Genomic DNA, 13804 nt, shown 5'->3' with positions numbered 1-13804 from the left:
CTGCAACATCTGTTAAGTCGTAATGTGGAGCATGTAATGTACAGATGGAATGTAGTGTTAATTTACTATATATACATGGTGCCGATTTAAGTATTGAATTGGGGCTTGGTATTGAAACATACCAATTCTTCACTGACTCAGATCATTATTGGGAGCAAAAAAACTGATTGGGATATTTTTCATCTAATACATACTGAAATAAGTATATTACAAATGTTGGCACAATACATATTACTACAACTACTACATTCAAAATTGAACAATGTCTCTGTTGCAAGAACAAAGTGTTTACTGAAGCTAATGAAGAGCAAAACCTACATTGTTCATTATTGTATAGCTATATTTTTAACTGCAGAAAACGAGTCCTTCTGCCTGTAGTTGTTTAAGGGTTGGGCTAAAGGCACTGAAGTGTTGCATGCCTTTGTTTAGATGGCAGAAACTCTGCCTTGATTAGACTCTGCTCTGAGTAGCTGTTAGCTTGACTTTTACTTGAGAGTTCCTCTCTGATTCTACAAGCTAAGGTTACTCTAAACACTTTTTACTGAATGTAACATACTGACTGACCATAACCACTCCACACAGCCCCACTTCAAGCCAATGAAACTATACAATATAAGGAAAAAAATAAAGACAAAAAAAATGAATGCAGATCCAACAAAGCTGAACTCTCGTTGGATTCCACCAACAACCAAAATCAACCAAAAAAAACTAAAAAACTAAGGGAAACTCAAATGCAAAGAAACCCAACAGTTGTGCTTGTTTCTGTCTTCTATTAATTATTGTAATGAGTCCACCCACTGTGCTAGAAGCATTCTGCTATTAAGAGTCTAGCCAACATTCTGCTCAGTCTTTCTTGTTACCTGCTACATGTAGTTGTGATAATTGTAAGGATGTAAATTGTAACGAGTTTACATGTGTAGGTTCAATAATTTAAACAGTACATCAGATTGAGAGCATTAAATATCATTCAAGGTCATTTGTTTACTAACATACTTATCTCTTCCTGCAGCTGTTAAAGATTAACTTACTTAGGATTTGTAGATACATGGAAACTGAAATGCTTTTTTTGCCTGAAAAGAGGAAAACCTTGTCATATCGCCCTTGTTTTATATAGCCATTATGTAGCAGGTTGTACACCAGCTGAAATCCAAATACAGCATTCTGCAAACTTAGGGCATCCTTTACAGTGAAAAAAAGTTAAGCAAATGCAATTCCCTCTGATCTTGCATAATTTTAATGATTAATTAGTCTATTATTCATCTGAACAAGATACCCCCGTCAAACCACTGACATCTCATTGACAAATAGAGGAGGAATCATCGTAATGCTGAATCCAGTTAGTGTTAAATCACGGTTCTTTAAATGATGACGATGGCAGCAGCCTCCCTGTCCTTCATCATAGATGACTGAAGTGAGCCAGATAAATGGTCCTCTGCCATCCAGTCCTGCTAAATCAATATGGAGGAAATCCTTCACCTTTAATTTGGATCCAGCTGAGGGAGGTTCACCTGATGTTTTAGGACACATCCACAGGAGAGGCAAACTTTGCAAGGACATCAGCTAGTGCCATGAAAGAAATGCAGCGTACTGGAATAATGATGCAATGACTCAGACTGGATGCACTTTTTTTAAACTCTTTTAAAAAAAATGTCCTGTCCATTGAGCTTCTTATGGTGTTTCTTACATCTATGGGTGCCTTTTCATGCTTCCATATATCATATATCAATAGTCTATAAAATACAGATTTGTAACATTTACTTTACTTTTTAAAATTATCCGAAACCTTTCATTTGTTATGTATGACTTCCATTTTCCAAGGTATATAAATATATGACACAGAGGCCCATTCCTCTTTGCAACTCTTCAAGTATGACAGATATTTGTTGATCTTTATAACTCAGAAAAAGGCTACAAGAATATAGCTACATATCTAAAAGAATCCATCTCTACAGTCAGGGCAATAGACTAACTTTATAATTTGATCTGTGCAAACAGAACCTATACCTATCTTGTCACACCCAATGTCAACCATCAGACGTGAGCTATTTACATATCAACTAGTTGTTTCGGAGGCATGCCAGGAAAAAGCCTTCTCTGTCCCACCATCACAGATTTACAGCGGAGTTTGCCTAATAATACTGAGACTTTAACTGGAATTATTTGTTTGGAATATATAAATCCAAAATTAAGCTTTTAAGCAACAAACATTCCAGGTGGCTTTGGCATAAAGCAAAGGATGAACAGGTGGAAAACACTCCAAGCTTACTGATAAAAGTATAGTGGAGGATCTGTGATGCTGTGGTTTGGTCTCTTTTAAAGTGATCCTGGAAGTCTTGTTGGATTGCACTGCATCTTAAACTCTCTGAAATGCCAGGAAGTGGATTATCATAGGATCTGTCCACATGATAATGATCAAAAACATGACAGAATCAACAGAGAAATGGTTCACCGAAACAAAAATAGCAATCTTCAACAGACCTTCTCAGTCCCTAAAAAAACCTCTGCAATTTGTTTATAGGTTTAATTTTCCAAAATGGTTTCGGTGTTGGGGGCAACATGGTGGCGCAGTTGGCAAAGCACTGTTACCTTGCAGCAAAAAGGTCCTGGGTTTGACTCCTGGCTGAGGTTTGCATGTTCTTCCTGTGCATGCATGGGTTCTCTCTGGGTACTACGGCTTCCTCCCAAAAACTATACTGTTAGGTTAACTGGTCTCTCTAAATTGCCCTTAGGTGTGAATTTGTTTGTATTTATTCATATTATGTTATAATCATTTGTGGGGTTTTTTTTTCTCTCGTTTATATCATCACCTAACCCATGCAGAATGAAAACTGTTTTGGAACTAATCTCTTCAAGCCACACTACAATTTTTCTTAGGAAAGTTAGTTTTACTTGTTTATTTTCACAGATTTCCTATTTTTCTATTCATCAAACCTTTAAAGGAATGCAGTGTGCATAGTATGCTATCTTGAAGCTACCCAAGCAATAACTGTGAAAAAGTCAATGGGTGAGCCTTTAAACTGTAGACATTGCATTCATTTCCTTATGACCAAATGGATTTCAATGTAAGGGATGTGTGTTAATAACGCTTATTGAAAAGCACGAAACCCTAACTATTACTTTTAATTTAAAATCTGCCAAACAGTCCATTGCCTGATGCCTGTTTGACCCTATCAAAGACACACTAAGCTCCAGAAAATGTGTACTATGTAGTGGTTTAAATCATTTACTTTTTAAATGTGACTTTATCCCCATAAAAATTGTGTTTAAGTGTCTCAAATTGTATGCTGTCATGGCTAAAGCAGTTCCCCTTGGTGTTGTTTAATGCCAGGCCAGCAGAGCTGTATGTGCTTGGGAAGCATCATCTTTAAAAAGGCTAAATTTAAACCCCCAGAGTCTTCAGCTTGGTATGCACAGGGCTTCCAGAACAACATAAACTCCAAATAAGCCCAGAGGAGCTGCTGCTGCCATACAAGCGTCAATCACCTGGTTTTGAAAAAAGGTGCAACTTACCTGCTCTGATGCAGGCAGAAACAAGTTACAGTTGTCATATATACTGAAAGACACTGTGAATTAAATCCAACTTAGGTAATTAACTGAACACCAGTCAGGGATTTCTCGCATGTGCATTTGCAGAATACAAAGATGTTGGTGAATATTTCACCAGCTGGAATGAGTTATAATTTTGTTTCCAACCATCCATAGTTGATTTTTGAAAGCATTACCTCCATCCAATTCTTTTTTCTGTTGCCTAAAGCTCCAAGAATTCAATTGTGTTAAATTTCAACATTTAATACCTTAATGAACAGCCTGACAAGCTAATCTTCAAATTGTTTCCAGATTTGATGGTGGTGACAGCTATGCCTCTTTTATGTTTGTTCCTCTTGTGGTTGGCAGGATTACCCAAAAGTCTATGGACTGATCTGCAAGATCAAGAGCTGTGGCGAGACCCCTAAGTTTCTAAATCAATATCTGAATCAGTCTTGACACAGACATTCAGAATGTACTCTTGAAAGTTTAATTTCTTTGGATTTTTATTGTTAAAGAAGATAAACGATTAAGGCCAGCAAGGAACAAATTGGTTCAGTACAGATTATTTTGCTAAAATGACACATGAGACAGATTTAGCAGCATAAGCTTGGCATTAAAAAAACAAATTATTTTGTTATTTGTAGAAATGCCTCTTGAACCTGCTTGCCGAATTCCACCATATTTTTAGCAGTAACTACCTATTTTGAAAACACAAACCAATCTGAGTGAAATTGTCACCATAACTGTAGAAAAAGCATAAAAATAGACTGTTTAGTTGGTTTATTTGGAATATTTTAATTAGCATTCCTCTTTTAGGGTTTCCTGTAAAAACACATTTCTCTCAGCTCTAAGAAGCTCAGGGGAAGCCCCCCCCCCCCACCCCCCCATACCAACTCCACCACTCTCAAATCGCTGTTGGCATCAGATAACCAAGATGCCAGTGTGACAGAAGAATCTGAGAGGCGTGGGTCAGCATATCACTGGCATTACAAATAGTAGGGGCTGTGAAGAACAAGGTCCCCCTCTGCTTCCGACAACCAGCCAGGCCTTCAGAGTCCTTATAAAATAATGCATGTGTCAACACCTCCAAACCATCAGGTAAACAGACAGAAATGGAAAACAGAGGAGTATGCCTGTGGGCTACCAGTAGTTCAGATGGATCTTCACAGAAAACAGGATTGAAATTGTTCTAACAGTCAATTTTTTTATTTGCCATACGAAGAACCAAAGCGGTCTCAAAACAACTTGGTACATTATTGCCACCTTGAGGTAGTAGCAGTGTGCTACTATGTATAAAAAAAGAATGGTACCCTAAATTGTTGTTCTCTTGACAGTATATGTAAAACCTAAAACCATTTTTTAAGGGATCTGAATGTAAAGACCAATTACATTTTGTAAGCCATCAGGTCCTGTCCTACAGATAAAATGCGTTGTTGTTTAGGATGCACCCGTTACATACAGTAATACTTGCTGTATAAAAATACAAAATTCCTCTCACTGCCTCACATTAAGTCCCTGTTTACACGACAATGATCCACTGAAAACAGGAAAATAACTCCTCCCTAAATGTTAAAAGCAAAATCTGCTTATCACCTAATGGCATCTTGGCCTGCTTGGGAAATGGTCGACAACACCAATCAAAGAATAATCTTTGAACGCTTGAATTGCTAGCATTTACGAAATACACAGCTTGAATGAGAAATTTAAATGAGAAGTACCACAAAAACATGGCTCAAACTGTGGCACGATGTGTAATCCAGTTGAAAGAGACTAATGCAATCAGAGAAGAATGCTTCCATCAAGAGGTGTACAAGCTGATGAAATTCAGTCGGACAGAACAGACCAGCCTTTATCTGCCAGTAATCCTTGTTCACTCATGATTTAAAATGGGTTTACTGGTTATACTCCATCAGATCATCAAGTAGCTATTGAGCATTGTGGAATGGGAATGTAACACAAGAATGACTATGACCAAAATGCTTTGCAGTCATACTTTTGGTCCTGTCAAAGTAACTTTCAGTACTTATGCCTCCATTTGTCTCCTTACATTACTAAGGTTATTAGCAACCCATGGCATCTGAGCAACTGAAGAAACTGAGAAAAATCAATGTTCTTTTACTTCATGGTAATGTTTTGGTAACATAAACCATATATCTAAAATAAGTGTGATTTTTTTTCCCAGGCTGCACTGTGGTGCAGTTGGTGGCACTGTTCCGCTCCTGGCCTGCATGGGTTCTTCCTACATGTTCTCCCCGTGCATGTGTGGGTTCTCACCGGGTACTCTGGCTTCCTCCCACAGTCCAAAGACATGACTGTTAGGTTAATTGGTCTCTCTATGGGTGTGAATGAGCGTATGCATGGTTGTTTGTCTCATATGTCTCTGTGTTGCCCTGTGATGGATTGGCGACCTGTCCAGGGTGTACCCTGGACCCTCTTGCCCATAGATTGCTGGAGACCAGCACCAACTTCCCTGTTTTCCAACTATGGAATAAGCGGTATAGAAGATGAATGAATGAGTTTAATTTGCCATCTGAATAGGTTAAAAAAAATGAGCCATCATATAAAAACTAACAAAAATGCTTTAACATGTAGCATCTCTATGAAGTTTAAGTTTGACATATCCCAAATTTAAGTAAAAACAAAGTTTTAAAATGACCAAAAATTTATTTATTTTTAGTCATGAAATAGAGTTTAGAAAAAAGAGATACATGGAAAAAATTTAAATTCAGCATCTGGAACTGGAAAAGTGGAACATGTAGCCCAAAGTTATCATTATCCTCCTGGGCTTACATGACTGTTCAAAGAGTTTTTTTGTTACTTAAGGTTAATCCTTTTTTTTAGAATCAGTTTCAGAACACTCCAACATAAAACATCCAGATGATGTGAAGAATCTGCATTTGAATTGCAAGACTTTTCAAGCAATGAAATTGTCAAAAAATCATTTTCGCAAATCAGTAAGATAACATATGCACTCTTTGGTTGTCATATCTTAATTAGACATTTGCTAATTGTGACGTATCCAAATTAGAAAAAAAAAACTAGAGTTTCAACATAAATATTAAGACTATCTGCTGAACACAGACGACTCCTGACAATATCAGTCTTCATGCCACACCAGGGTAATAAAGCTTCATGAAGCGAGAGAATAAGAATGTGTGCTCTGTAAGGGCACCGCTATATCTGTTCCCACCACACCAACACACAAGCTGTCATATCATTTGCAATGCCGCACAGAGAGGGACACTGTAATCAATCTGCGCCAAACAACTAAAATAGTTACTTCGGAGGGCGGTTTGCGTGTAAGGACAACTTGCGCTAAAACTCTTCTCCCTAAAGTGGTGAATGCGCCCATAAAAAGTCAAAACAGCGGGGACAGACCTGCTGTGGCTGAAATAAATGTCTCAGCGCGACTCATAAAATAAATCAGGGTGCAGAGACATTGGAGCTCGGGAAAGGTGCGTGGATTTTAACACGATAAGGTTAATTGTTTCGCCCTTGCACCTGCAGACTGGATCTTCCCCACGCGACAGGTGCGCCGTGGCCGCCGGTTGCGGCGTGCAACCTGCGGCAACTTCCACACTCATCAATAGTGCAGACGCACAAGCGACACTGAGGATGCAGTAGAAATACACTTTGGATGATTCTGTAGTGTTTATGGGACTCAGCATGAGAAACTGCGTGAATCGACTCAGTCTGCTTGAAACGATTAAATGATAATTATTTCTTTTTACTTACAGTTCTCAAGAACTGGATCTCATCCTCCCCTTCTCCGCCCTCAGCCATGGCTGTGAAGGAGCCTCCTCAGACTGGAAACCACCGCTGACTGCCGGCAGAAACGTAAGCAGAGCCTTTCAAGCCGATATTAGCATAGAGCTCAGCCACAGCCATATAGGGCAGCCCGGCCGAGCCCCCTCCTCTCCTTTTACAACCCCACACTAATCCACGAACCCCACACCCCCTCTTCTGCCACGCTGCACCCAGTAGCAGTGCGGAGCAGTGCACGGTCTGAGCCGGGGAAGTTGGGGACGAGTCACCAAGGGAGGGGGATGCTGCTGGTGCTGATAATGGTTGCTGTAATAAAATGTTTGCAGTTTTATCAGTGTCTTTAACAGTGACGCATTCTGGTGTTGAGTAGCAGCAGCAGGTGAAGTTGTGAATGACTGTTTACACAGATCCATAAAAAGCAGAAGGGTTTGCAGGCAATTGTAATTACTTAGGTGCATCTCAATGTATTCGAATATAATTAAAAAGCTTTTTTTTAAATTCAGTTATTCATTTCATGAGGGAAATTCAGATATTAAGATTACTTACAGTACAGACCAAACGTTTGGACACACCTTCTCATTCAAAGAGTTGTCTTTATTTTCATGACTATGAATATTGTAGCTTCACATTGAAGGCATCAAAACTATGAATTAACACATGTGGAATTATATACTGAACAAAAAAGTGTGAAACAACTGAAAATATGTCTTATATTCTAGGTTCTTCAAAGTAGCCACCTATTGCTTTGATTACTGCTCCGCACACTCTTGGTATTCTGTTGATGAGCTTCAAGAGGTAGTCACCTGAAATGGTTTTCACTTCACAGGTGTGCCCTGTCAGGTTTAATAAGTGGGATTTCAAGCCTTATAAATGGGGTTGGGACCATCAGTTGTGTTGTGCAGGAGATGGATATAGTACACAGCTGATAGACCTACTGAATAGACTGTTAGAATTTGTATTATGGCAAGAAAAAAGGAGCTAAGTAAAGAAAAACGAGTGGCCATCATTACTTTAAGTCAGTCCGAACAATTGGGAAAACTTTGAAAGTGTCCCCAAGTGCAGTCATAAAAACCATCAAGCACTACAAAGAAACTGGCTCACATGAGGACCGCCCCAGGAAAGGAAGACCAAGAGTCACCTCCGCTGCAAACGATAAGTTCATCCGAGTCACCAGCCTCAGAAATCGCAGGTTAACAGCAGCTCAGATTAGAGAACAGGTCAATGCCACACAGAGTTCTAGCAGCAGACACATCTCTAGAACAACTGTTAAGAGGAGACTGTGTGAATCAGGCCTTCATGGTAAAATAGCTGCTAGAAAACCACTGCTGAGGACAGGCAACAAGCAGAAGAGACTTGTTTGGGTTAAAAACACAAGGAATGGACATTAGACCAGTGGAAATCTGTGCTTTGGTCTGATGAGTCCAAGTTTGAGATCTTTGGTTCCAACCATCGTGTCTTTGTGCAGCGCAGAAGAGGTGAATGGATGGACTCTACATGCCTGGTTCCCACCGTGAAGCATGGAGGGTGTGATGGTGTGGGGGTGCTTTGCTGGTGACACTGTTGGGGATTTATTCAAAATTGAAGGCATACTGAACCAGCATGGCTACCACAGCATCTTGCAGCGGCATGCTATTCCATCCGGTTTGCGTTTAGTTGGACCATCATTTATTTTTTAACAAGACAATGACCCCAAACACGCCTTCAGGCTCTGTAAGGACTATTTGACCTAGAAGGAGAGTGATGGGGTGCTGCGCCAGATGACCTGGCCTCCACAGTCACCGGACCTGAACCCAATCGAGATGGTTTGGGGTGAGCTGGACCGCAGAGTGAAGGCAAAAGGGCCAACAAGTGCTAAGCATCTCTGGGAACTCCTTCAAGACTATTGGAAAACCATTTCAGGTGACTACCTCTTGAAGCTCATCAACAGAATGCCAAGAGTGTGTGGAGCAGTAATCAAAGCAAAAGGTGGCTACTTTGAAGAACCTAGAATATAAGACATATTTTCAGTTGTTTCACATTTGTTTTGTTCAGTATATAATTCCACATGTGTTAATTGATAGTTTTGATGCCTTCAGTGTGAAGCTACGATATTCATAGTCATGAAAATAAAGAAAACTCTTTGAATGAGAAGGTGTGTCAAAACATTCGGTCTGTAATGTACAGGTCCTTCTCAAATATTAGCATATTGTGATAAAGTTCATTATTTTCCATAATGTAATGATGAAAATTTAACATTCATATATTTTAGATTCATTGCACACTAACTGAAATATTTCAGGTCTTTTATTGTCTTAATATGGATGATTTTGGCATACAGCTCATGAAAACCCAAAATTCCTATCTCACAAAATTAGCATATCATTAAAAGGGTCTCTAAACGAGCTATGAACCTAATCATCTGAATCAACGAGTTAACTCTAAACACCTGCAAAAGATTCCTGAGGCCTTTAAAACTCCCAGCCTGGTTCATCACTCAAAACCCCAATCATGGGTAAGACTGCCGACCTGACTGCTGTCCAGAAGGCCACTATTGACACCCTCAAGCAAGAGGGTAAGACACAGAAAGAAATTTCTGAACGAATAGGCTGTTCCCAGAGTGCTGTATCAAGGCACCTCAGTGGGAAGTCTGTGGGAAGGAAAATGTGTGGCAGAAAACGCGGCACAACGAGAAGAGGTGACCGGACCCTGAGGAAGATTGTGGAGAAGGGCCGATTCCAGACCTTGGGGGACCTGCGGAAGCAGTGGACTGAGTCTGGAGTAGAAACATCCAGAGCCACCGTGCACAGGCGTGTGCAGGAAATGGGCTACAGGTGCCGCATTCCCCAGGTCAAGCCACTTTTGAACCAGAAACAGCAGCAGAAGCGCCTGACCTGGGCTACAGAGAAGCAGCACTGGACTGTTGCTCAGTGGTCCAAAGTACTTTTTTCGGATGAAAGCAAATTCTGCATGTCATTCTGAAATCAAGGTGCCAGAGTCTGGAGGAAGACTGGGGAGAAGGAAATGCCAGAAGTCCAGTGTCAAGTACCCACAGTCAGTGATGGTCTGGGGTGCCGTGTCAGCTGCTGGTGTTGGTCCACTGTGTTTTATCAAGGGCAGGGTCAATGCAGCTAGCTATCAGGAGATTTTGGAGCACTTCATGCTTCCGTCTGCTGAAAAGCTTTATAGAGATGAAGATTTCATTTTTCAGCACGACCTGGCACCTGCTCACAGTGCCAAAACCACTGGTAAATGGTTTACTGACCATGGTATCACTGTGCTCAATTGGCCTGCCAACTCTCCTCACCTGAACCCCATAGAGAATCTGTGGGATATTGTGAAGAGAACGTTGAGAGACTCAAGACCCAACACTCTGGATGAGCTAAAGGCCGCTATCGAAGCATCCTGGGCCTCCATAAGACCTCAGCAGTGCCACAGGCTGATTGCCTCCATGCCACGCCGCATTGAAGCAGTCATTTCTGCAAAAGGATTCCCGACCAAGTATTGAGTGCATAACTGTACATGATTATTTGAAGGTTGACGTTTTTTGTATTAAAAACACTTTTCTTTTATTGGTCGGATGAAATATGCTAATTTTGTGAGATAGGAATTTTGGGTTTTCATGAGCTGTATGCCAAAATCATCCGTATTAAGACAATAAAAGACCTGAAATATTTCAGTTAGTGTGCAATGAATCTAAAATATATGAATGTTAAATTTTCATCATGACATTATGGAAAATAATGAACTTTATCACAATATGCTAATATTTTGAGAAGGACCTGTACATGGAGAGTTATATTTCAAATTCTGTTTAAAAAAAATCAGGCCTATGGGGAAGATTGCTTACCTTACATTTGTCCATCCACAAAGAGGGTAAACTACAAAAGGTTATCACTAAAGAGGCTGGATGTTCACAGAATGCTGTATGCAACTATGTTAACTGAAAGTTAAGTGGAAGGAAAAAGTGTGGTGAACAAAGCTGCACAAGGAACAGAGACAACGGCTGCCTTGACAGGACTGAGAATCAAACACCGTTTAAAGAGTTTGGTGGAGATTCACAGGGTGAGGTCTGCAGCTGGAGTCAGTGCTTCAAGAACCACCACACACAGACGTAATAGGCAACTGTCGCTTTCTTTGTGCTAAACCACTAACATTCAGTGATGATTTGGGGAGCCACATTGTCTGGTACTGTTGGTCTACTGTGTTTTCTCAAGTCCAAAGTCAGCACTGATCATCTAGCAGGAAACTGTAGTGCACTTCACCTTTCCTTTTGTTGACAATGTTTATGGAAATGCTACCTACCCACACTGCCAAAAGTAACACCTGCTTTAATGACTATAGTTCCATTGGATTTAATTGGCCAGCAAACTGGCCTCACTTAAGCCCCACAGAAAATCTATCGAGCATTTGTCAAAAGTAAGACGAGAGACACCAGATCCAACAATGTAGGCAAGCCTAAGGCTGCTTTTACAAGCTGCGTTTCCTTAACATGTCAGCAGTGCCACATGCTGCATGCCATGCTGTATTGATGCAGTAATTAATGCTAAAGTGTGTTGCATTTACATTGTGTTACATTAACATACAATAAAAATCTCAGCTGGTGCCAGGGACTGCCAGGCTGCCACCATGATCCTGTGCTGGAGGACAGCAGACTACTTAGCCCATACTAAACAGATCACATCACATTGCAGCAGGTTCATAACTGAGTCAAATATTTAAATAATATGCCAGGAATGACCCTGATCTTATCGACTTGTCACTCTGATTGTGAATGGGACAATGGATCTCTGATGTCAGACAGTATGGGTTGGTAGGGCAGCTATAAAGAGCTATTTTTTTTCGGTTTAATGTTGTGTCAAATCCATATGCATTCACATATAACAGACATATTGACAACAGACTGGAGTGGCGATGCGACTTTGAAGCCATCTACAAGAAGGGACAGAGCAGACTGTACTTCTTGAGGAAGCTTAACTCCTTCAGTGTTCACAGCAAGATGCTGCATGTCTTCTATAAGTCTGTTGTGGAGAGTGTGATCTCTTCTGCCATCATCTGCTGGGGTAGGAGCATCATAATCTAATGCATAAACAACATTATACGAAAAAAAAAAAAATGTATTATAGATAGATACCTGCAGATGTATTTGCCAAAATTATACTTTTACTTAAATGTTACTGCAAGGAGGTGTTGTTTTTTTAATAACTGCCTAAAACAAATTATGTTAAGGTAAAATAAATAAAAAAATGTGTACTAAACATGACTGCTGTTTATGAATGGCAAGCACCATAAACTGTATTCAAAAAGTATGTTTTTATTTGTAATTTATTGTGAGATTCAAGCAGCCGTGTATGCCAGAACTGTGATGTATAACAGATTTAAATTTTCTTGTGTTTTATTATTGCCAATTATTGTAACAAAGAAATGCCGCATCACTTTTTATAGTAAAATACATAATGGTAAATAAAACATGGAAATACAGTAATTATTGTCCTCTATTGGCAGTGGACACGCCACTCATTAATCAGGTGGCTGGAGAAATATACAGGCTCCAAATCATGTTTTCCGTTAATACATGACCACCATCTATTGGCCATGTGGTGTATATCAAGTGAAAATGAGCAGACGGTATGATTTCATACTTGTCCCAAGCATCTTACACTGTATTGCCAAAAGTATTTGTCTGTCTACTTTTACATTTACATAAACTTTGATGACATCCTGTTCTTAATCGAGAGGGTCCAGTTTGTTGATGGATTCCCCATTGCCAGCAAAAGCAGCTTTACCTCTTCTGGAAACATCGTCCACAAGGTTTAGGAGAGTGTAAGAAGTTACACGAGAAAACCAGAATTGTAGCCTTTGCTTTAATTCATCCCAAAGGTGTTCAAGAACATTGAAGTCAGGACTCTGTGCAGGCCAGTCAAACTTTATACACCTGCAACCATGGAAGAGATTCTAACCCACAGTCAGTGATTTGCAGGTGTAAACCAATACTATTAGCAATATAATGTATATCTAAATCAATCCAAGTCATAGAAGATTTGTAAAAACTTCTGCCTTAGCAACTTTAACTTGGAGAGTATTACTTATTATTATTATTATTATTGTTGCCCTTGATAACATTTGACTTCAATGTGAATCATCAATATTCTAAAGGTCTCTGAAGTTCTGGTTGTTTTGATAGTGTCAGACACATGAGCGGTTGTTTGTTTGCTTTAAATGACAGTGATGACACTGAGGCAGCTGGTCTGTGGTCAGATTACCTTTCCACGCAGCACAGCAAGGGGCACAGCTGACCTCAATAGAGCTAAAAGTTAGTAAACTTCAGCCAAGCAGATGTGACTTACAGTTGCATAGTAAATTGGCATAATTTTCTTTCAGTTTGTTCTGACAAAATAAAATTTCTGCAAGGTTAACTTTGTGACTTCTGAAAGATTGGTAAAATAGACACTGATCGACTTATAATTAAAGCACTGATTGAAGTCCAAAAGATTACACTAATTAGAACAAATCCCCTCCCGTCTGTTTCTTTACT

At 39.8% G+C, this 13804-nt stretch overlaps 2 protein-coding genes across 4 annotated transcripts in view; one reads left to right on the top strand and one right to left on the bottom strand.

The window, feature by feature from the left end:
• ryr3 (ryanodine receptor 3) overlaps positions 1–7345 on the bottom strand; it is a 153647-nt gene extending 146302 nt beyond the window's left edge. For both annotated transcript variants that reach the window (XM_047387608.1, XM_047387609.1), the window contains exon 1: positions 7264–7345. In XM_047387608.1, coding sequence (XP_047243564.1) covers positions 7264–7311 — 48 coding nt within the window. In that variant the 5' untranslated portion in view covers positions 7312–7345. The remainder of the gene's footprint in view (positions 1–7263) is intronic.
• Positions 6783–13804, top strand: part of fmn1 (formin 1) — a 39035-nt gene continuing 32013 nt past the window's right edge. The window contains exons 1-2 of one of the 2 annotated variants that reach the window (XM_047387610.1): positions 6783–6983; positions 7266–7365. The gene's annotated coding sequence lies outside the window, so the exon portion shown is untranslated. Of the gene's footprint in view, positions 6984–7006; positions 7059–7265; positions 7366–13804 lie in introns of those variants that run through there. The other variant, XM_047387611.1, reaches the window with a different exon arrangement.

The sequence above is a fragment of the Girardinichthys multiradiatus genome, chromosome 15, assembly GCF_021462225.1.
Source record: "Girardinichthys multiradiatus isolate DD_20200921_A chromosome 15, DD_fGirMul_XY1, whole genome shotgun sequence".
NCBI lineage: Eukaryota > Metazoa > Chordata > Actinopteri > Cyprinodontiformes > Goodeidae > Girardinichthys > Girardinichthys multiradiatus.
Note: the sequence above shows the minus strand (reverse complement) of the source record. Positions and strands in the feature narration are given on the sequence as shown.